A 24,759-nucleotide genomic window follows, 5' to 3' on the forward strand; every position below is an offset into this window, starting at 1 on the left:
GCCAGGTTGCAGATTTGGAGACCTGCTTCTTTTGCTTTCTTTTCTTTAGAGAAAAAGACAAGGGAATGAGTTTGCCACATTAATCTATTTCCCCCAAAATAACTGTTACTAATAGGCACACTCAACAAGGTCAGTAACTGCAACTGTGCTTAGAGAACTCACATCCCCACTGACTCTATTGGCATTATGGGGTCAGGTGGGTTTCCTACTACTCTGTTAATGGAGACAGGTCAGGAAAAAGGATGCAGAGTCTTTACTGGAAGGGCTCTCATACTGGGTGGAATTCACCCCGCTGCAGCCAGGGCTGAAACTGCAGGTGGGAGTGCTGGACCCTGGGCTGAGGTGAATTTCCCCTCGTTAGGACATGCATTCCTCATTGTGTAGAAAGACAAAGGCCCTGACGTGCAGAGGAACCAAAATGCTCTGAAACGACCTCGGAACGTCAAACGGCAACAGACCAGGAGTGACATGCAGGTCGGGCTACAAACAAAGAACTGCTTTGTTCCGGTGTCAAAACGGTAAAGATGCCTAGCTGGACTGATCAGCAAAAAGTCACGTCCTGTGCTTTGCTGTATAACTGTGGACTCGGATCAGGGCTAAGCAGAAAGACACGGCTGCTAATGACACACCCCAAAGGGAAAAAATGTGGAGGTACACGCCCAATGTCAACACGTGTGCCACAGTGAGATTACAAAGGCTGCTGTGCATGGTAGGGGAGCTCAGCAGAGGATTTCTTCACATAACAATGGCTGAATTCTGCTGAGATTTACAATATTGCCAACCCCAAATGGTCAAAAATCATGACCCAGGCTCCAAAAAAATCATGAGATTGGCTTAAAAATCATTAGTATTTTTTTTAATTGTTTTTTTTTATTTGCTTTCTGGTTTCTGAGTCTTTAGCTTACACTTGAGTCACATTTTTGATCTTTTCTCTACAACCCTGAGGGCTAGAAACTTACTACTTGTTTAAAGGAAAGCTGGAGTCTCGTGTGTAATCACTGGTCTCCAGGAGCTGGGGCTTTATGGAGAACCCACAATTATTGTGAGACTCACGTAGGAATGGTTTAGAGATGGCAACACCAGATGGGCAGTTGCATGGGGACGGGGGCAGTAAGTCAGAGCATAGGCCTTGTGCTATCCCAGAAGCATGCCATCACTGGAGATGGGCTGAAGGTTCCCTGTGAGAATTAGACAGTTAAATCACAGAAGTTTTGCAGAGCCTGCTCAGTGCAACAAAACTAAGTCAACTCACAGCACTGCAGGCTGGGAACTTGCTGCTTTATTTCACTGCATCACGCCAGAGTTGGGGGGAAAGTCCCACTGCCTAAACAGGAAGCAAGGGACCGGCTGGAACCTGGCTCCATCCCATAATAGCCTGGGTTACCCAGTTAACCTTATCATGGCCGCTTTCCTACAGGGATATGATGTCAGAGGAAAACAGCGATGTGTCAGGAGGAGAACACGAAGAGAAAGGGAAATGACCCAAAGCGGAAAACCTGATGGGGAAGAGTTTTCTTTGTTAGGTTCAGAACTAGCTAATCTAGAGGCAGGAAGGCCATGGTATGCTTAACAGATGAAATGAAAGGGACTGGGGGCCTCATCCTGTGAAGTTCTGAGCACCTCCTGCAAAGTGCTGAGTACTCTTAATCCTGATTGAAGTAAATGGGATCTAAGGGCTCTTAGCATCTTCCAGGCAGAGCCCTATATTCTCGTCAGTTTGTAGCTGCCTGCTTGCTGTGACATTTCAGGTGAAGCACTGTCAGCATCACACATGCCTTCGGGTGTGAGATCTAACCAGTGAACCTCAAACAGCCTGGAGTCATAATGCGCAGGAGCATAAGGCGTCACTAGCCTTCCTAGTCCGTTCTAAGAAGCTGCGCCAAGGATGGATGAATAACCCCCGAGCTCCCTACATCCACAGGAGACGAACAAATCCACCAGGCGTGAATCCAGCCAGGAAATTTCCCCATCGATGGAGAGAGGTTCTCAAACACAACTGCTGTGGAAGGGAACACCAAGCACACACTTACGGTTTACATGGCAGGGCCTCAGCTGGCATAGACTGGCATCGCTCCAGTGACCTCAGTTTACACGCGCTGAGCCCTCCATTTTAAACTCCCCTTCCTAGCTTACGTACTGGTTGCTAGGCCTTTAAAAGTTAGTTAAAATATAATAACATGTATTTATGGAAAATGCGAATGCCCTCCCCTAGGACATGGATTTTTGTTTGTTACCTCCAGGAGTGGTGCTCCATCATTACACCACACTAGGCCGGCTATATTCCTGGGAGTGTACAAGTCTCTCTGCTAGGCTGCGGCATTGCATGTCGCAGAGAAAACTGGGAAAATGACTTATTTTATAAAGACTGGCTCGAGTGGGAATTTGCCCTTTTGTTGATATGGTTTTGTTTCATAGTCAGCATATACAGCACCAGCTCTGCTCCCGGGTGTTGTACAGTCCCCAAGTTTGGATCCTGCTCTCACATGGAGCCAGATCCCAAGGATTCCCCCACCTTTTCACCCTGAACCCCCTGTATTTCCTGAGCTCCTTCAGTTCTGAACGGCTTGACTGGGGAACTTCACCATAAATTAGGTGAAGCCAAAGCCAGGGGACCTCCATTAACTGGCTGGTAGGAGCAAACATCAATTATCTTTCCTTCTTCTTCCTCTTCCTCCTACTTGTTAATTTCCATCTCTAGCCCGGTGAGCGAGAGTCCGCTCCAGGGACCCCACGCCTCTGCCAAAGCCCCTACCCAGCCCTCCTATACAACATTTCGAACAAGTGATACTTGTCCTACACCTGGATAACATAACGCTAGCTTTCAGCAAAATTCATCCTCTCGGTAATCTTTACTTGTGTTCGTGTGTTGATGAAAGTTGCTAGATAAGCCAGCTGTCAACACGGGCACAATCCAAGTAGCAATAATGCAAATTTAATTGCTCTTTTATAAGTATGGTGTCAGATGGATTTAGGTCCATATCAAAGCCCTTATCTTATAGCATTATAGTCATAGTATTATGTTGCCGTCGGAGTAAATGAGCTAGGAAAGGAATTGTTGCAATCAGCTCATGGTAACTAAGAAATATTAAGGTGTATAAAATGCCACCAAGTGCAAGAACATTTACAGCCTGGTTCTGAACTCACACACACGGTTCATACCAGTATAACCCCATGAACTTGACTGGAGTTTGCTCAAGATATTCTAATGTAAGTGAGATTGGAGAAAAGGTAATTAATTCCCATAAGTTGACATAGAGACTGTTTACACGGATGGTCAGTGAATGAACACACTGATTAATGAAAACAATGTTAGTGCTTCAACAATAACCCTTAAAGGGAGGTCTGATGCATTGAAACAACACATTGGCCACAGGCACATCCAAGAGACACAGCAATTCCATCTGGTGAAACCATATCATATGAGACTTAGAAGCACACCAGCCAAATCCGAGGTGAACATTGGTTATTTTAAACTGGAGACGCCCTCCCATTGCTGGCTCCCATTGCCTTGTATGAGACCATGTAGCTGGGTGCTCCTAGATACTAAGACGTTACCTGAAGCTGCTGCTCTCCTCTCACATCCCAAATTCTGAATAGTTTGTCTATTATGCTCCCTCTCAGCAACTGGGGCCTGGTCCAAAGCCCACTGAAATCAGACCTTTGCTGATGAGTGAAGTATTTCTTGGGATGGTGGTGGGAGGCGTTGCTCAGTACACCAAACCCCTCGGGTGCTGGTAGTGTGCCAGCTGTATTGCGACTCAGAGGCGAGCGCGGCAGGTGCTTCAGCAGCTAGGTTACCTAGGGAGGTGGTGGAATCTCTTTCCTTAGAGGGTTTTAAGGCCCGGCTTGACAAAGCCCTGGCTGGGGTGATTTAGTTGGGGATTGGTCCTGGTTTGAGCCGGGGGTTGAACTAGATGACCTCCTGAGGTCCCTTCCAACCCTGATATTCTATGATTCTATGATTTTAGGCCTTGTCATTAATTATAACTCCAGATATTCTTGACATCCACATAGATGTCCAGTTTCTTTTGGAATCTTGCTATGTTCTTGGCCTCAATGACTTCCTGTGGCAGTGAGTTCCACGGTCTAATTATGCATTGTGTGAAAAAGTATTTCCTTTTATCAGTTTTGAATTTGCCACCTTTCAGTTCAATTAAATGTCTCTTAGTTCTTATGGTCTGAGACCAGGAGAAAAGAAACTCCTGATCTACGTCCTCTGCATCAGTCAGTATTTTATATACTTTTCTAAGGTAAATATTTCCAATCTTTTCACTCTTTCTTCAGAGGAGTTTTTCCACTCTCTTGCTCATTCTTGTCACCCGTCTCTGACCCCCCTCCAGTTCGGCAATGTCCTGTGGCAGATGGGCTGACCAATACTGCACACAGTATCCCAGCAAGGCTGCCTATTGATTTGTGTAAGGGCATAAACGATTTTCTGTATTAGTCTCCCTGTCATTCCTTATGTACCATAATATTGTATAGCAGAGGTCTGCACTGAGCTGTTCCCAATGATCACCAGGTCTCTTTCCTGAGGTGATACAGTTAATGTAGAACCCTGTCAGATGTACGAGCAGATTAATTTTTTCCCTTCCAATGTGCATTACTTTGCATGTGTTGACAATGAGCTTCATCTATCATGATGTTGCCCATTCTCCTGGCTTGTTCAGGTATCTCTGATGTTCCTGACAGTCCTCTCTGGTCCTGAGAACCCTACATTTCTTTGTGTCATCTGCAAATTGTGCTCCCATTGAATCCCACTCTTTGCTTTTTGTTTCTGTCGTGCCAGGGCCACCACCTGCCTCTGTTCCTCCTTCACGAGGGCCCCTTTAAGAACTCACAGTGATTCCAGTTGCCGTCTCAGCCCCAGATCCTTTAATTCACTCATCAGCAATCTGGCAACATAATTGTGCAAAACAGAACTCAAAGAAGTCCCCAGACAAACACACAAAACAGAACTCAAAGAAGTCCCCAGACAAACACACAATCTTTCTGCGGCTCTAGGATCCACACAGTCTCTTCCCTTGCTTACTGGCAAGGATCCTGCCTCTGGCCATCTCAACCAAACCCGCTTCCTGCAGCTTCCAGCTGCCTTTTGTATTTGAAATACCTGATTCCCCTCAGGTGGACTCATCCTGTAATCGGGACTGGCTTAGCCCCAAGCTCTCCAGCCCAGGGGCAAGTCACTTTGTTACAGTCCCCTAGCAGCTGACAATGCTTTGCCTCTCACCCCATGATGACCTAGCTTCTTTTATGGTCTCTTGTGAGGGATCTTGTAAAAGGCATATTGGCAGTCTAAATAATGTCAGCCTATTCTCCTTTAACCGTTACTACATTGACACATTCAAAGACTTCTAAAGGATTAGTGAGACATGATTTTCCTTCACAGAAACCAGGCTGGATAGATGCTATCAGATCATGATCTCCAGGTGTTTCATAATTCAACTTTTAACCATTGTTTCAACCAGTTTGCCAAGTACCGATGTATGGTTTACTGCCGTGTAATTCCCCAGACTACCCTCAAGCCTTTTTTTCAATATAGGTTCAACATACAATAGTACTTGGTCCTGCTAGTGAAGGCAGGGGGCTGGACTCGATGACCTTTCAAGGTCCCTTCCAGTTCTAGGAGATGGGATATCTCCATTAATTAATTATTATTATTTGCTACCATCCAGTCCGGTGGAACAGTCACTGATTTTAATGAGAAATTGCATATCTTCATCAGCAGCTCACCTGCTTTCTTTCAGAGTTCTTTCAGAATTGTTGGATGGACCATGTGGGCTTAGTGGCTTAATGCTTTTTTTAATGACCAGTTTGCCAACACACCTCTTCTTCTAACACCTCCCTCTCTGATAGCGCCTCCTCTTTATTTCCAGAAAAGAGCATTAACCCAGGGAGGACATAATATTATGTTTCTATAGTAATGGGAATCCTTTAATGTACATAAGGAACAAGTTAATGGGAAATTCACACACTGTCCTCTGAGCACTGAGCCGGGTTGTTTGATTTTGTATACCTGATCTCACCTTGGTTTCAATACACCATAAGCATTGCTGTTTTATGCCAGTTCCCATTGTCTGGGACTCATATGCATAGCTGGGTTTGTACAGCATCTGATTAGTTTTTTTAAGCAAAGCACAAAGATAATATTACCTCTATTCCCTGCCCATAACATAGTAGATTTCACTATCATATTGCAAAGTGCTTTCCAGTATATCAAATGATTGGTGTAACATTTCATTACTGATCTTACGACCTTTAAAAATCTGTCCTATTCCACCGGGGCTAAAGGTAGGCTCAGGGTTATAGTACTTCCGTGAGATTTAATTTCTGGCTGATGTCAGGAAAACGAACAGTGACCTAATGACTTTTCAACAACTGTGGCGAAACATGGCAAGCTTACACAGTGAGGCCAGTCCCGAGATCTCATTACTATACTATTATCACATTACTGCGGCTCACAGGCTGTGCTCAGAGACTATCAGACAGGTGGCCACTTTACTAGCTATTCAAGTAGAACGTTGCCAGTGCTTGGAATAGCCCTTCGTGTTATTTTATTCATAAATCAAGCACCCTTTGGTTTTTTTTCCCTTGTGACCTTTAACGCAAATGCCCACACTGACCTGAAATACCAAGAGGTCATGCTCATTGCTCACAGGACAGGCCTGGCCATCACACCATGAATCCACCCTATGAATTCACGGCCAAAGTCTGGATCGAGTATAAGTTGCTCCATACTCATATTTAACACAGGGTGGCAGGACACTGCGCGGGTCCTTAATGAGTGCTGCCTGTACTGAGCTATTGGCAGGAGACTTGTCCCCACCGCACTTTCCTCCCTAAGGCTTTCTGTGGCCTCAGGGCCTGCGCTTTTCATTTCTGGAGGGAGGGCAGGGTTCAGGTTCGGATTAGGCCTGACATGGAAGCAGATTTGGTGACCTCATCCCATTCCCCACAGACTCTCATTCGCATCCCAGCACCAGACACCAGCTCTGCACAGGGGAGTCAGCTGCCACTGCACCAGAGAAGTCCGAGCAGCTGGAAGAGGGCGATGCAGGTCAGGATGGATCTGCATTGGAAAAGCAGGATGCCTGCTTCTAACCAGTGTGATGCTTCACTTTCAGGGACAATAAATGCATCAACATAAAAAAAAGAAAAGCACGTTTCCTTAGTGAATTGTCTCCGCATTATGCAAAGGGTGTGTTGTTGGACTGATTGGCCCACTGTCATGTTATGATGCTGGTGTAGTGGACAGCAGGTATGGATTTAATTCAGTTTAGCTCCAGTCCAGTTGCTGGGTGTGTTCTTTGCAGTACAGATGCTCCCCGACTTACGCAAGCGTTCTGTTCCGGAATGCCTTGCGTAACTCAAATTTTGCGTAAGTTGGAAACGTCTCTCCAACCATGATGCACCTCCCCCCACCCCCAAAACAACAACTCCTATTTCTAGCTTATGGAATTTTTTCCATAAGTGCGGATTTGCATAAGTCGGGTCTTGCGTAACCCGGGGAACGTCTGTACTGTACCCACTTGTGTCTCTAGGCTGGGATCTGTTCCGAGCGGGGACTCCTGTTTTGCTGGTTCATTTGGATTTTACTCTTTGCACTGCTCTGGCTGCAAGTTCTGCACTAAGGAAATAACAATGGTTCTGCAGAGACGGCCACACATTTTAAAACACTGATGAACCAGGCCCATTTTGCCGACTGCCCCGGCAAAATATAACTGCAAAGATAAAGAAGGGAAGCTAATAGCCTCAGGGCTCAATCCAAGTGGAAAAACCCACTAGTGAATTCAATGGGAGTTAGACTCGGCCCCAATAAATGTCCAATCTCAATGCTGCGTATTGAGTCTAAAAACAAACACTACAGAGACCAGTGAGATCAAGCGTAATGTGTTGCTTTTATACAGGTCTGAACAGCAGGCTGCCTGCAAATTAACCAAAGCAATGAATAGCCGGACACAGTGTAAAACACTACCCACAGCCCAGCCAATCAGTATGCAAGGACAATTTGGGAAGCATTAGCACTGACTGTCAAATCTGACACTCCAACACAAAGACCACAAGCAAAGTCTTGGTTGGGTGCCACCTAACACAAAACAAAGCACAACATTATGCCATGCAGCATACTATGCCAAAGGACCCCCCCAAATCCTCACCTGCAATGGGTCACTTTTCATCTAGTCCCTTGTGGTGCGCTGCGTGTGTAACATGTGCACACCCACACAGCCAAATTCTTGCACTGCCCTCAGTTGGCTACATTCACACCATTCAGCAGAACCTTGTTAACTGCTATTAGTGTCCCTTTCGTACCGGCCATGGAAACGCCGGGCCATTCAAGTTGCCTTGCTCTGCCCGAGTGTGTGTACTCTGTGCATTGTACCAGAGACATTGAATGAAGGATGCAAATGATATTCCTGGCTACACCGGGGGGGGGGTGTTGAGAGTTTACCTTGATGGCAGATACAAAAGGGGCCCAGAGAGATTCAAGGCTGTATTGCTGTCACACAGAGGAGAACATGGTAAGGAACACTACGGGGCCAAATAGAATTGGGCTTTGCAACAAGTGACACTCATCACACAGGAATTTCATGAGTAACAATACCTAGCTCTGACATGCAGCTGGTGTTCATGCAGGGCCGGCTCCAGCGTTTTTGCCGCCCCAAGCGGCGAAACCCCCCCCCAAAAAACAAACAAAAAAGCTGTGATCGGCAGCACTTCGGTGGCAGCTCTACCGCCGCTGCTTCATTCTTCGGCAGCAATTCAGCAGCTGGTCCTTCCCTCCGAGAGGGACAGAGGGACCCGCCGCCGAAGAGCCAGACGTGCCGCCCTTTCCGTTGGCCGCCCCAAGCACCTGCTTGCTGCGCTGGTGCCTGGAGCCGGCCCTGGTAATCTTACCCACTATCTCTATTTTACAGATGGGGAAGTAGAGTGCTAAACGTTACCTGACTTGCTCATGGTCAGAGGACAGAGCTGCCAACAGAACCCAGCTCTTCTGACGCCCACTATGGCCCCCTTCCCACTTGACCTCACTGCCTCAGGCCTACAGGAGATGGGTCCTGGCAGAAAAAGCCAGCCTGTGTTTGGGCCAATCTCAAAGTTGGCTCTGATCAGATGTTGGGGTCTGGTTCAGCCCATTAGGGAGAGGCGGTAACTGCAGAATTTGTATCCAGGCCTAGATGTCTGGCTCCCAGCCCCAACGTTTGGGTTGTTGGGGTTTCAGCATAGGACTTGGACATATCACCACTGGCCTGGGAATGAAAACAGGGACAGTTCCTTAAAACCTGGGACAAAGCGTGCCCTGGGCAAACACACCGCCACCCCCTGGTTCCCAGGGCCGGCTCTAGGTTTTTTGCCGCCCTAAGCTAAAAAGGCACGGATGTGGGCACAAACAAAAACCTTCTCATGTCTGAACTACCAAGACATATGGCTCCTAGACAGGCAGCCATGTGGGCGTGTCCTCCCATGCCCTTCCCCTTGCTGGTGTGTGGCACGCCCTCCGTCACCTGGCAAGCCACTCCTACAGGCCGTACGTTCTGTGGGGCAGGGACCTCCCGCTGAATGTTTTCTGTGCAGCGCCTAGCACACTTGTGGTTGCCATAAAATAATGAATCATGATCTACACTGGAGTTTAATGGGGCCAGCGGGTTTTAGCATCACCTGTACTGAAGAAGACATTTTTAGATGTCAAGGAAGCCTTCCTAGCCGAGACATTAATGCTGAATAATTCTCTGCTGCTCTTTTACAAAGAACAATTGAAGGCAGTGGCAGACATTCAGGTCTGTGTTTGTGGCTCTATAATCAGCGAAATCAAAAACCTGGATCTGAATCATCTGGACTTTGGGCAAGTTTAGCTACTGCCGAGTGTCTGAGCTTCACAACCCAGCCCATCTCGAGTCTCTCTCTAGTCCCATGTTCGACTAACGCTGATTTTAGAATGAAGTATGCTCACTGCAGCTCCTACATGACTTGGTACATGTAGGAGTAATGTTGCAAAAGTGATAGATAGAAAGTCACTGGAAAACATGGAGAAGAACATAAGAATGGCCATACTGGGTCAGAGTAAAGGTCCATCTAGACCAGTATCCCGTCTTCCAACAATAGCCAATGCCAGGTGCCCCAGAGGGAATGAACAGAACAGGCAATCGCCGAGTGATCCATCGTATGTCGTCCACTCCGAGCTTTCGGCAGAGGAGACGCGTTAGAGATTGTTTGTGAACTTTGTGTCAGCGTTTTTATTGCTAGCTTAGCGGCTTGCCCCAGCATCCTTGGCCAACACTTCCCCTGTCCAGACTTCCATACAGTAGAAGCAGAGCAAATTGTTCACCTGACAGCCACAGTCGCACCCCAGAGGTGGCTGCATAGCAGTAGTTGGCTATGGAGAGATCACAGCAGTAAGAGCTCAAGGATCCTGTGGGGATGACAGGCCCCACAAGCACACACAAATTATTCTTCTTATTTTGCTACTTCCTGAAGTTTCCTTGACATGTGAGTGGCTCAATCCAAATGCAAACCCCGAGGAACAAAGCCGCAGCAGCAGCCCAGCAAAGACTTGAATCAGTTTTGATTTGGGCGTCAGCGAGCTGGCACAGATCTGTCAGCCAGTGCTTTTCCCGAGCAGTGATCGCTCTGGTCACTTTCCCACTAACGACTCCACCTGCCTCTCCTACTCCGCAGACCAGCCTGCTCCCCAGCTGAGCTTTTACGGGCCTTTGTCAGTCCCAAAGGAAACAGTTTTAGGAGAAAGAGCAAAAGAAAAAAACCCAGATTTTTCAGAGGTTCTGTTTTTTGTTGACTCCACACTGGGGAAGTAAATGGTTTCTGAGGCGGCGAGGCTGAGCCCAGCTCCTCTGCACACCGGGGATACGAAATTCCCCTCTCCCACAGCTCCCGCGCTATTCAGTGGAATTATAGCAGCTCTATTTGCATTTCAGACTCTCTTCGGGTGCCTTACCCTGCTGGGCGAATTTCACCCAGCAATAATACATTTGGGATTGTCTGCTTGAAAGAGCTAGAATGATTGTGCGTGTGTGTGTGTGTGCATGCACATGTGTGTGCATAATTGTGCAAAGAAGTCCTACAAGGAACTCTGTTCCGTGGGCCAGGGATCTGTCTAGAAATGCTTTCTGCAGCCTCCCTAACGCCGCGGGTGGCATTTGGCCAAAGTGTCAGCAGAATTCAGTCCCTTTAGTTCTATTCAAATGGTCTCTTAGGGCTGGAAGACAGCAGCTCTCTCCTGCTTCCTGCCCAGTGCGCTCAGCTGTACGTCAGGGCATTTTCTGTGGGCATGTCGGAGTGACATGAGCTTGTTCTCCTTCCTCGACTGCGGCGGCAGCGAAAGCCCAGAGTTTGACGCCTGTCAGCAAGCTGGGCTCTTTAATTACACTCGGGCTTTCTTTGCTTCACAAACCACCGAGCTGCTTTTCTTTTTGCTCCTGCTAACAAGGCTCAAAGCTCTCGGTTCCCACAAGAAATCTGGAAAATAGCGAAGGGCCCAAGTCTCATTGGTCAAGCCCAGATTTTGACACCCACCCCCACAATTCAGGGTTGTTCAGAATAGCGGTTTGCTCTCGCCTTTGGGGGTGGGTCTGGTTTCGGAGTCTGAATGTCAGCGACATTTGCCGGGCTGTGGCTATGGTGTCTGGCTCGGGCACATCGCTAATTACAAAAGGCAGACGGTCCAGGGTCAGACTGTACGTCTTAGCAGGGCAATCAACCCTGTAGCTGGCACAGAAACCCCAGCATGTAGGGCTAACCCACTAGCTCCGTGGTTAGGAATACGGCTCCGAACTGGCCATTTTTTGCTGCCTGTCAGAGCTGAAGTACCCTAAAGAGCAGACCCCTGGGCAGAGCGCCCCTCCTGTCACTCTGCATTGACCCCTTTGGCTGACGTACTGCTGCTGATGGGAGCCAAAGGGCGGGAGCAAGCTGCAGATGAGGGCCTGGAGGGAAGGAAAGGCTGGGGAACCTCTTTCCACCAAGTAAAGCGAAAGGCATCACTTTTTGGCCACTGCAAACCATGATTGCTAGTACTCCACAGCTCCCAACCTGTTAGCTCTGCGAGGCCAGGGCACTGCCTACGCCTTTGGGTATTCTGTGCAAAGGCACAAATGTGGCGCCGAGCTGACTGTGGCTGAAATTAGCCCACAGGGATAAGCATAAGATGAGGTGGGAAAGCCTTTGGGAATGAAATTGTCCCTCTGCCTGGCTCTAGTGCTGGAAGAAAGGCAGGCTCCTCCCGAGAGCGCTTTGGCTACAACCCAGCTTGGAAAGGCTGCCGGGGTCTGAAAGAGGACACAGGAAAAAGAGGAGAGGGCAGGGGATGTGGCATCATGAACCAGGCTGCAGGGATGCCTGTGGACAGAGCTGTGTGGACATTCAGACCACAAACAGCCACTGGATTCATCCCCCAGCTCACGCCAACCTTGCCATGTGCCAGGGTGGACACACTGCCCATAGTCTCCCCAGCACTGCGTGGAGAGAGAGCGTGAGCGCTCATCTCTGCGTCAGAGCCAACCATTCATCAACAAGCTCGCCAGTGCTAGGAGACACAACCAAGTGTCGCTTCAGCACTGGCCAGGCCAGTTGTTCTAGCAAAACTCTTCTGATGCCTGAACAGACGTGTTTATTATGGACAACGCAAGGGAAACCCCCACTCTCTCTCCTGCTCCCACAGCTGATTAGATCTTCTCTCAAAACACCAGTGCCACGAAACCCCTGGTAGTGTTTAGTGACCACCAGCCCCGCTTGCTCTGCCGTTTGGGCCTTATCATCGATGGTCCCATTGCCTGAAGGGGGGTGTCATGCCCAGATTGCGACGCGAAGGCCGCCGCTGTTCTAGCAGGATGGGTGTGTTCCTGTGCCGAGAGGAACTCGCAGAGTCGGCAACGTCCAAACTGGGTTTTGCACAATAGCTATAAAAAAGAGCTAGGGACAATCCAAAAGTGTGGCTCCTTCCTGAGAACTCTGGCCTGGATGTCAGTGTCCCCGGCAATGCCTGGGGGCCCCCGGCCTTCACACCGCAACACAACTCATTTCCTTCAGTCATACAGCATCTCACACTGCATGCTTTTCTGGCCATAAGAGTGGAAATTCTTTAAGGTCAATATAGCCTGTAAGCAGCCTTTGAAAAGCACACGGAGGGCAATTGTTCATCGGCTTACAGTGTCTCTCCCCCACAACCAGCATTTGCTGCCACCACCAGCGTTAAAACAGGGAGTTGGCACTGAGCAGCTGTTTTTCTAACAGAGTCCTGTGGGAAGCTGTTCTTAGCCCGACGCTATTTCACATTTTTTATCAATGACCTGGAAGAAAACATAAAATCATCACTGCTAAAGTTTGCTGATGACACACAAATTGGGAGAGTGATAAATAATGCAGAGGACAGGTCACTTGATACAGAGTTCTTGGCAAACTGGGTACAAGTGACAATATGCATTTTAATATGGCTAAATGTAAATGTATCCATCGACGAACAGAGACTGAAGGTCACACTTGCAGGATGGGGGACTCTAGCCTGGGAAGCAGCGACTCTGACAGAGATTTGGGAGTCATGGTGGATAATCAGTTCACAGTGCAATGCTGTGGCCAAAGGGCTAATGCGATCCTTGGATACAGAAAGAGGGGAATCTCAAATAGGAGCAGAGAGGTTATTTCACTCCTGTATTTGGCAGTGGCGGGCCTGCTGCTGGAATCCTGTGTCCAGTTCTGGTGCCCACAGTTCAAGAAGGATGCTGATAAGTTGGAGAGGGCTCAGAGAAGAGCTACGAGAATGATTAAAGGATTAGAAAACCTGCCTTATAGTGATAAACTACATAGATTGAGCTCCGTGAGTCTAACAAAGAGAATGTTAAGGGGTGATTTGATCACAGCCTAGAAGGGATCACAGGGAACAAATATTTAGTTAATGAGCTCTTCAGTCTAGCGGTGAAAGGTCTGACTGGATCCAATGGCTGGAAGTTGAAGCTAGACAAAGTCACACTGGAAATAAGGTGTTGGTTTGTAACAGTGAGGGTCATTAACCACTGGAACAATTGCTCAGGGGTCGTGGTGGATTCTCACATTTTGAAATCCAGATGAGCTGTTTGCCTAGATCTGCTCTAGGGGTCACTGCGGAGCCGGTCTCTGCCCCGTGCGACACAGGAGGTCAGACTACATGATCACAACGGTCCCTTCTGGCCATGGGGTCTCTGAATCTAAGCAAATGCTCTTTCCCCCTTGCTCTATCCTCCTCCCATGCAGATGCTCCTGCCTTCCCCGACATCTCTTCCTTGGAGCACAGACATCAGCTTCCAGCCAGTGAGTTTTGCTCTGCCTTTCAGACCTGGTGGTTCCAGTGTAATTGGGATTATTGACTAACGTGGGGATAGTTGTATGTTCACATAAATACATTTGGGGCATATCCTCAGCTGCTGCAAATCCGCACAAGCTCCACTGATGTAAATGGAACGACCCTGATTTATGGCAGCTGCGGATCTGGCCCGTTCTGTTCCATTTTCCCGTTTGAGTCCCGAGGCTCTTCTTGCTACCGGTTGTTGCTTTCTAGCTGATGCCGGCGGAGGCTGATGAGCTTTAGAAGGAAGGAAATGGGAACTGAGCTGGGGAACGAACAGAACAGTCTTTGAGTAATCACATCTGGGACCCCGGATCCATTTCTTCCCTTTAAATGGAAGTTCCCGGATCTATAGCGCTGGTGGAATCACGCTCCGGCTCTCGGCACGGCTGGCTGGCATGACATGCTAATCCCCCGGAAATTGGAGTTCTTTCTTCCTTGCACTCTGCCTTGCAGTCAATGAACGGGCCCGTTTCTGGCTCGCATGATAAAGCTCTTCTCTGTCCTGCCAGCCACAAACACTGCTGCTCTTGTTTGCCTTTGCTCTGCACTTCTCTGTCCAAAAGCAGGGCCCAGCATTCGAATGGGCAGGACAAGGGTTTCCAAAAGCTCCAAGGGAGAGAAGCGGCTTTTGGTCAATGTGAATTTTCCATTTAGTGACACAGATTTTCCCTTTAAACTTCCCCTTAGCATTTAAGAGCTCTGCTCTCTGCCAGCTCCTTGCCGTTTCACAGCTGGCACCGGTCAAGAGAAAGGGTCAAACTCTTCCCTGGTGTAAACTCCACTGGAACAAATGGAATTATACCAGGTGCTGCTTTGACCCAATGTCCAGTCTGTGGCAAACAGAGGCTCGTTAACAATATGCCCTTCAGAAAACGAAGCCTTTGTTTTAGGGTTGGTTGGGCTAGAATGCTTGAGGTTGTGCCTGTGTTCAGATGCTGATCCACATGTGAGGCTTGGAAGAGAATTCCCTGTCCAGCTGTCTGGTGACACTGATAAAAATGGCATCACTGCCTGCTGCTATATTGAGAACTGGAGGAAGAAGAACCAAAAGAAACACAACTTCTACTTAGTTCTTTACTTGCTACCCTTGCTGTGCCAGTGGCAGAATCAACAGGTAGATGCTTATAATCTGGGACAACCTCACAATGGACAAAATGACTAGCTTTGAAAGAGACACCGCTTATGAATATCTAGCCAATGGCTTTACTTTATTACCTGCACCAAAGCCAATGAAAAGGGCAAAGGACCTGTTATTTATCGATGCACCGTTCTCCTCCTGTTAGAGGAGAGGTACAGTATAAGTAATATTAGCCCCTTTCCTTCTAGGGATTTTATTCCAGGACGTAGCTTGTATTTTAGAATTGAAATATTGACTCTTGTAGCATTCGTCACCTTTGCAGCATGAATCATCTGGTTTGGTGAAATGATCGTACTTGCAACGAATGTAGGGCTAACCATATTTTATTTGAAATTGTAGGAAGCAGGATCATTTTGAAACAACAGGTCTATTTTATCTTGTCTTTATTTTATCTTTTATCTATCTTGTGTTTGCGTCGATGGGAGCTGCAGGGAAAATCAAGGCACAGTTTCATTTCTTGGGGAGCTTCCTTTATATGTGGGAGGGGAAGGTAGTTAAAAATCTGAAGAAATTAGTAGGAAGAGCTCACTCTTCTCCAAAGCTTCTTAAATAGAAAAGAGCTGAAGTATGCAACTTTCTTTAACTTCTGTAGAGCTGCAGTGCGATCTCACCAATAGCCCGATGTACCATGTCAATTGAAAGGGATGGAATGTAAGGTTGACCAGAGGTACAGTTATACTACGACTGGCATAGCGCATGGTATCATACTTTTACTGCTGTAACAGTAGTTACACTAAATCAGGAGTAGCACATCGCTCCAGAGATTACAGGCTATCACTCAGTACAAAAAGGTTACCTGCTGCTTTGCTTTCACTTCCTATGGACTTGGGGCCTGGTGACAACCGGTTTCCCATACTAGTGGCTGATGTCACCATCACTGGACTGTGTCGTCGTCTGTGGATAAGTGGAACTGACAGAATGAGTTGATTACAAGAGTGGAAAGCACTTGGGGGTGTTTAAATATCTCGATGATCAGCAGCAGTCAGAAAAGTAATACAGAGATGTGGGAGTCGGGGGATACAGGAAATTGGCAGAAATACAGCCGAGTACAGAGCAGTTCTAGTGATCCTGGCAGCATCTGTGTGGTACATTTTATTTTTATGTAGCATCCTTAAATGTGTTGTCACGTTTCACGTGGTGGCAAGAGAAGAGGCCAATGCTGACCCCCATTTGGGCTTAAAAGAGGGCACCTGGGCTCTAAAGAGAAGAGTTGGTCAGGAAGGGGCAGCGAGAGCTGCCTGGAAGGCCAGAGATCGAGAGACTGCAGGAGGTCCCTGAAGGAAGCTGTAGGTGGTTTCTGGTGGAAGGCAGAAGATGAGAGGGCTGAAGGCAGGAGAGCAGCTGAGGGAGTTGCCTCCTGGCATTCAAGTTGGAGAGCCAGAGCAAAGGGCCAGAGAAGGCAGAAGGCAAGGGGCAGTGGATAGGGAGGCCACTCGTCTCTCTTGATATTGGCCTGGCCTCTCTCTGGTGGGTTTGTCCCCTGTCCAGTCCTAGGAGAAAACCAGAGGTGGTTTTATCCAGTAGCGGATGGGCGGCACCATTCTGAAGAGGGTGCCACTCCACCCCTCTGTCCTAACCTCGCCCGCTTCACGCAGCTCAGGCTGGTGGCGCCAGGGCACTCTAGAAAATGGCGTCCCCATGTGGCAGGACCTTGCACATGCCAGGCATGTGAGGGCACGCTGGCGGGAGCAGGCCCATGCCGTTCCTGGAAGTGCGGGAATGTCCGATGTTCTGGGAATGTGTGAGCAGTGGAGGGGCTTACCCACGGGCAGCTGAGTGCTGGGAGCTGGAAAAGGGGGCTGATATGGGTGCTCCCCTGGTGAGGCAGAACTCCCAGCAGAGAGGATGTGGGGGTTCCTGCTGGGAAGAGCGGGGTTACAGTCTAGTTGTGCGGGCTGGGTGGCTGTCTTGCTGAAAGGTCCAAAGAAGAATCCGGGTGTGGTGGAAGACGCGGGCACGTGATACGTGCTAGGTCAGTGGACTAGACAATGTGAAGTATTAAGGACTATATACATTGGCGACTATGGAGAAGTGGACTTAGTCTAGGGCTTTTGTTATGGAATATTTGAACTATGTTTTGGTAATAAACTGTCCCAAAGGAGGGAATTGTTGAGGCAAGAAAGCCTGTGTGACGTTAATGGGGACTCTGAAGGAGGGAATTTGAGGCCAGCATGCCTGTTCTGCCACTGGAGGGCGCTGCAGGTGGGCTCGCCCTATGACAGACTAGAAATACTGACAGGCCAAGTAGGAGAGCACCACGGCAGTTCATAAAGAACTGAGTGACATGGGCTGACTTCACGGCTTTGGCGGAGTTTTCAGTTCCAGCTGCTATTTCCAGTTTAACACTCTTGACCTATGGCCTATCTTCAGGCTCCCATTCCCAGAGAGGCCAGACCCTTCCCCTTGACTATAACTAAACCTCTCCACAGGGAGAATTTAAAACAGACGATCAGGCTGGTGCAGCATGCTTCATTTGCTTATGCAACCCCCCGGTCATTGTCTGAAGGCCTTCTTCCTAAATCATTGGACTGCTGCCTTCAGTACTTCATATCCGCAAGCCACGCTCCCGGCTGCAAGGGAAGATGAGCTGACACCAGGGTATGTCTTTGCAGTGTTGTGGAAGCCTGACATTCCGGAGAATGTGTGTGGCCAGAACCGTCACTGAGAAGGTGGCCGGCTCTGCCAGCCGAAGCTTGAGGCCAGCATTGCTAATGTGTTAAATGTGCAGGTGAGCAAGAGGTGCAAGGAAACCCCGGACACAAGAGCAGAGACATGAAAGAGCAATTCCACGTCCCTCCCATGGCTCTTCCTGAAGTCTCTCCTCAGAACTGCAAATCAGTCTCTGGAGTCACTCCCAGACAGGGCCGGAGAGCTAGATTAGCTTAGGTTGTTGATCTGCTCTAAATCTAATAACCCCCCATTGCCTTTACTCCCCTCTATCTCACTGATGACGGCGGAACCTGTGCTTTGCAAAGCACTGGGCAGAGGGCCTGGCCCTGAGGCCTTTTCACCCTGATCTCCCCCTTCCTGCCCTCGGCCGTGTTCTGCGCCTCCTGTTGCATCTTGTCCCTGTTTCAGCCCCGATCTTGCAGTTGCTGGTGTGGATCTGTGCGGAGCCGGTGTCCCCACATGAGGCAGCGATGGTGAAGCAGCTGCAGCCCTAGAAGGGGGAATTTTGTGGGATCTCTGACCTAGGGCTGGCAGCTAACGCCCTGCAAGCTCCCTGCGGATATGCCAGCACTCTTTGCTAAACCCTATTGTTCTGCTGATGTCCTGTACATCACAATCCACTTATTTTAATCCCTCGGCGCTGCTGTTCTGTTCTAAATCTGAAAGGTGTGAAGCTGGGACAGTTCCTGACTTCAGCCCTAGCTTGGGTGTGACGTACGTGTAGCCCCTCACCGGCACGTCCTGGGCCTGGGCCTGGCTGAGGGAGCCTAGCCCTTCTGCAGCAGCGTGTTCAATGCAGCTCTTAATGACGCCTGGGAGGGCTTGGACAAAACCGCCACGCAGTTTCTGTTAGCACAACCTGGCCAGGACCGGCAGGAACAGCTAGGGGAGGAGGAGCTCACACAGGGGATGTCATACCTGGGCAGAGCAGACGCAGCTGGTTCAGAGGGACCAGTGCTAACGCTTCACTGGGCAGTAACGCTCCTCCCACACAGCACCAACGTGCCAGGATGGACAATTCCTCCCTGACTCTCACAGGCGATCAGCTCGCTCCTTGTGCTGGCCCTAGTCCCCCTTGTGCCTTTCGTGTGTGGCGACAGATGTCTTTCCTTGGGGTCCACAAACACTGCTAACCTCTTGGCGTGGCTCCCGCTGTGGGCCTCAGGGTAGGCTTCCACCCAGGCTGTCCGCGTCACAAATCCCCTGGTTCTCATGGTCTGAGACAAGGCGCACAGGCTACGGCCCGAGTCCTGGGCTGCAGCCAGGAGCACACAGTACCGTTCACGAGGTCCCTGTGCACAGGGCCGGTCCAGCGATGTAAATCAGAGCCGGAGAGGAGGGTGAGGTGGTTAAGAGACTGGACTGGGACTCAAGCCAGAATCCCAATTCCCACCTCTGCCACAGACACCCTGTGTGTCCCTGAGCAAGTCACTTCTCCTCTCTGGCTCACTTTCCCCAGCTATAACATGGGACGGCTGAAGTCCCTGCCTCACAGGACGGCTGGGAGGCTGAATCCAGCAGCGCGGGCATGGGGCTCAGATACTGCAGGGATGGATGAAAGTCCTACCTACATAACCAGGGCCAAACTTTGCCACAAAGCAAACGACTGGGGCTAGCTGGCAGGACGCACAAAGGGCTGTCAATGGGGCATCGCTATATCCTGGCCACGGCCCGGATACTGTCTGCAGAGAGGCATGGCATACAGGGGCTGCTACGCCGGCCCTGGGCCAGTCCTCTGATAGCTGGCTAGGCCTCTCCCTTGTCCTTTGTTCCTCTGTTTTCCGGGCTGAGCTACTCACTAGACATTGCGGCAGCCGTGTTAAATCCGGCTCTCCTCCTTCGCTTGTATGAATCAGGTGAAACTTTATCTGAACACACGCAGGGAGTCTGTAAATGCCTGCGAAGGACACCAGAGAAAGGAGGTCGGCACTCGGGAACCCCTGATTACAGCCCCTCAGCCAGGCTAGCTTCTGCTCGGGCACATAGACGTTAACTCAGTGCTGGAGGAAACGCACAACCTAACCGTACCTAGGAAACAGGAGAAAAGGGGCTTTCCCTCCCACCGCCATCAGATTCATTCTAGACAATAAAAAATGGACCCACAAGTCATTAGTCTCTAACGGCTCTTCCTGCTTAACGGCCGCTACCCAGGGCCACATTCTTTTGTCTAACCAGGCAACGTTGTGGTTGTTGAAATGCAAGTGAAATCTCTGACCTTGTTTGTACCCACCCAAGTCAAGTCGTCTCCAAACCAGCATCTTTCAGAAGCGTGTCAGAGCCAAGCCTGCTGTACTGGAAACGCTCGTCTTTTGTGGGCCCTGCCATCCACCAGCTACAGTGCAGGGGTTATGGAGGCGATTGGGGGGGACTGGCCCCATGGCAGCACTCGTGAGGGGGTTTTATCGTTAAATTAAAAAACACTGTTACCTTGTCCCCACTCATCTCCTAGTGCACGGATTGGTGTAACATAGAAGGCATTGAAGCGCATCTCAGGGCTACTTTGGTACAAATTCAGCCCTCCATCCCACAGACTTCGGGTACATCATCATTCAAGCCAGGTGCAAACTCCCACTCCAGAAGACATCCCTGATGGAGCTAGAAGAACAGCCGCGGGGGCTTGAGCAGCAGGAAGGGCTCCGATGGTATCATGGTTGGCGTGGCTATCCCCTCCCAGCACCATGGCTCCCCTCAATCAGAGCTAACACAGGTATGTCTCCGCGAGCAGGAAGTTCCATTGTGCAGCTCGAATGCAGCTATACTCTGTGTCGCAGCGGCGGAGCGTATGGGGTAGGTTAGGAAAAGGCTAATTTATGGAAGTTTGCAGATGACACAAAAATTGAGGGTGTGGTAAATAATGCAGAGGACAGGTCACTGCTTCAGAGTGATCTAGCTCGCTTGGTAAACTGGGTGCAAGCAAGCAACGTGTGTTTTAATACAGCTAAATGGAAACGTCAGTCGTACTTACACGATGGGGGACTCTACCAGGGAAAGCTCGGAAAAAGATTTGGGGATCATGCTGGATAATCAGCTGACCATGAGCTGCGGGTGTGATGCTGAGGGCAAAAGGGCTAATGTGCATAAACAGGGGAATCTCGAGTAGGAGCAGAGAGGTTATTTTGCCTCTGTGTTTGGCACAGGTGCGACCGCTGCTGGAATCCTGTGTCCAGTTCTGGTGCCCACAATTCAAGAAGGATGCTGATAAATCGGAGAGGGGTCAGAGAAAAGCCATGAGAACGATGAAAGGATTAGAAAATTTGCCTTATAGTGAGAGACTCAATGAGCTCCATCTATGTAACTGAAGAAAGAGAAGGATAAGGCATGACTTGATCACAGTCTATAAGTGCCTATGCAGGGAAGAAATATTTAATAATGGGCTCTTCAGTCTAGCAGAGGAAGGTTTAGCCAGATCCAATGGTTGGCAGTTGAAGCTAGACAATTCAGACTAGAAATAAGGCGTAATTTTTCGACAGTGAAGGTCATGAACCATTGGTACCGTTCCCCGAGGGTTGTGGTGGATTCTCCATCACTGGCAGTTCTGAAATCGAGCTGGGACGTTTTCCGAGACGCTCTGCTGCAGGGATTGTTTTGGTGGCAGGTCTCTGGCCGGTGTTATACGGGGAATCAGGCAGATGATCACAATGGTCCCTTCTGGCCTTGGAATCTATGAATCTGTAATTGCTGCTGCCTCTATTCTCTGCCAGTGGCATTTGATGCTGACTGTGCCCTTAGTGGGAAGGGGAGTTAATGGGAGAAGAGAAAGGGAGGAAAACAAACACGTCCTTCTGGCAGATGAGGGGAGGGAGAGACCTCAGCTCAGTTTCATTGACAGAGGAATCCGGCCTTGCATACTTGGTGGCGAGTGAGCTGTGAACAATTTACAGGGCAAGAAATATTTCTGAGAACCAGTCATGCTTTTGCCCAGTGAATACATTCCGGGAAATTCTGAGCTGCTTGCAGGTGATTCTCGAACAGACAAGAGGCTACATTAAAGAACTGATTTGCGATGAATATTTGCTCAGCTGTAGCCTCTAACATGTTTTCTCAAGGTGGAGGGTCATTTCTGATCAGAAACGTGAAGGCAGGCATGCCAAACCGGCCAGAGAGGAATGCTTTTTACTACAGGGGAATAAGTTCACATTTTATTTACACTAATCAAATGAAAAAACAATGCAGTGAGCTGCTCCTAGTGACGCAAGACGCCAGGCTGCTGAGTTTAGCAAGTAGAACAATCCCAAGAGGTCTCCTTCGCTTCTGGCACTGGCTTGCTGATGGACCCCTGGAATCATGCTGTAGATCTAGAGAGAATGCAATTGACAGACCTGCACACCCATTCACTTTACACATCTCCCCAGTGCGCCAGAAAGCAAAATGCTGCCCTGCTTTTAACGTCGCTTAGAACTGTCACAAGTGAAGTCGGTAAAACCCTGCTGACCTTGCCTGACAAGATTAAAAACATCAGATATGTGAGTGAACATTGTCATTGGCAGTGACTGCAAAAACTAAGCCTGGTTTGTGGGGGTGTGTGTGTGCGTGTGTGCAGCTCTCCAGCTTCCGGACATATCACTGTTCAGCCCCACCCCACGCTCCTCATTGGCCCTAGAGAGCTCCCTAAAGGAAGGCCAATTATCAATCTGATCAGATCGAATTACTTCATTCAGCTGACAGCGTTTGACACCTGTGTCCACACCAGCCGCTCCTTGTCTCTAACCCACCACTGAACTCCTGAAAGGATTGGGCAGTGCACAAAGGGGTTAATCAGAGCTACATGTGAGCAGACAAGGGTCATCTTTTCAAAGGCACCAATGCTTAAGCATCAAAGAATAAAGGCATCCCATTACCTTTTTCCCGTGAGCTGCTCCCATAGTACACGTTCAGTGTCCAGAAAGCCTCCCCCAAATCTCCGGCAGTCCCTCCGAATTGTCCAATTGGCTTGCGCTTGCGGGGAGTCGCAGGCTCTGTGTTGTTCTGTGGTGTTGTCCACACAATCTGTGGAGAGGCATGGGCTGCATTAAACACTAGGGAATGTGCAAACACACGGCTCCTGGCTCCCTGACAGCTCCAGTTTATTCCACAGAGCAACGCAGGCAAAAATCAGCAGGATCTTAAAGGAGATGAGCATCGAAGTTTTCCGCCACGTAAAGAACTCACTTCTGTATACCTAATGTCCGACTTGCACCCAGGGTCTGCCCAGGCACAAAGGCGGCTTTCGTCCTGTAGATGCCTGGCTTCTAAGCTGGGTTCCTTACTCTGAAAGGCTGTGGAAGATTATAGTAATTGTACTTGACAGACCAAGATGTCACAGAATGCAGAGCTGATCTGGGAAAGAATTCGACCTGCTGGGCTCGGCTGGGCCCTAGCACTAGGAGCTCCTTGTTTGCTCGTGGATTTGTGCCATCCTCTCTAGCCATTTGTCTTGCACGGCGCGATGGCTTGGCGGAGACGCCTTGAAAAATAAGCCCATTTCCCCACTTCGCCGAGAAAGAATGCAGGCTTATTATTCAGCTGCTAGGCTGTGGCTCCGGCACTCCCAATCAGGCAGTACTTCAACTTCTGCAAGTGCTCACAAACAAGCATCTTAAACAAAGATGTTACATAACGTGACGTGTGTGTGTGGCTTAGCCCCAGTGGGTCCCCCCGCCGAACTGCACCGGGCAAAGGCCTTGTCCTACACGCTTGCTCCGGCTGCACGGGAGTTCTGCCCAGCTAAATCAGCACCCAGGGCCAATCCAGGGGGGTGCTGAACACCCTCTGTTTCTGTTAAAGTCAGTGTGAGATGGGGGGGCTCGGTTCCACTCCGGAGACTTGTCAATGAACTTTAATAAACTCACCAGGGAAGATCTCAGTCATAAAGAATCCTAGTGACGGGAGGCCATGGGGCACCTCCCTACCCCTTTTGCAGCTACCACAGCCAAATGTTTTTGTAAAAAAAGTGACTCGAGTGACTGGCTCCTAAGGCCCCGGGGAGGCCCCTAAAGAAATGGGTAGATTTTACAAAGTGCTGGGTGATCACTAGAGTCCAGTGCCTCCAGGGGGAGCTGCGCTGCCCGCAGCACTGCTGAAAATCTGCCTGCTCCTCGGGCTGCCGAAATATGGATTTAGGAGCCTGACTTTAAAGCCCCAGTTTTTTGACCTGCCTGACTGATTGCTCAGTCGCAGAATCCAACGTAGAGTCTCCGTACAGTGCCTGAAACATGGGGGCCCCTTGGAAAACCGTCCCATCCAACCAGCACAACCCCAGTGCTGACGGCAGGGCTGAATAGAATTTTTATGAGAGACACTGTGGCCGTGTGGGAAATATTTACAGCTTGAATTTTATCCACCCTAGCATGGAGTCCCTGCTTGCTGATGGGAAGTAAACCAGCTGGCATATCGACACTGGCAAGGCACGAAGCGGGTGTTAGTTGCAAAGCTACGGCGGTGGTTATACGGACCGTGTTTCTCAGCGCTGACACGGGGGGTGCATGAGCACGTGGGTTTAACAGCAGAGTTTTTACAGCACAGTCGAGGACCTATTTGTGAGAAATCACGACTTGTATTGTAAAAGCACGGAGGGCTCTTGGTACGAGGGTAAACGCCAGGCCGGCGCCTGACGGTTTAAATATTTTCATGAGTCTCTCTCTGC

General features: G+C 49.3%; 1 protein-coding gene across 2 annotated transcripts in view; it reads right to left on the reverse strand.

Annotated features, from left to right (window-relative positions):
- Nucleotides 1-23,249, reverse strand: part of FAM107A (family with sequence similarity 107 member A) — a 61,194-nt gene extending 37,945 nt beyond the window's left edge. For both annotated transcript variants that reach the window (XR_004646545.1, XM_034776754.1), the window contains exon 1: nt 22,976-23,249. Coding sequence is in view for 1 of the 2 variants with exons in the window: in XM_034776754.1 (XP_034632645.1) it covers nt 22,976-22,999 (24 nt within the window). In the remaining variant the exon portion in view is untranslated. The remainder of the gene's footprint in view (nt 1-22,975) is intronic.
- Between the last annotated feature and the right edge of the window lie 1,510 nt (nt 23,250-24,759).

This window comes from Trachemys scripta, chromosome 7, assembly GCF_013100865.1.
Source record: "Trachemys scripta elegans isolate TJP31775 chromosome 7, CAS_Tse_1.0, whole genome shotgun sequence".
Classification (NCBI taxonomy): Eukaryota; Metazoa; Chordata; order Testudines; family Emydidae; genus Trachemys; species Trachemys scripta.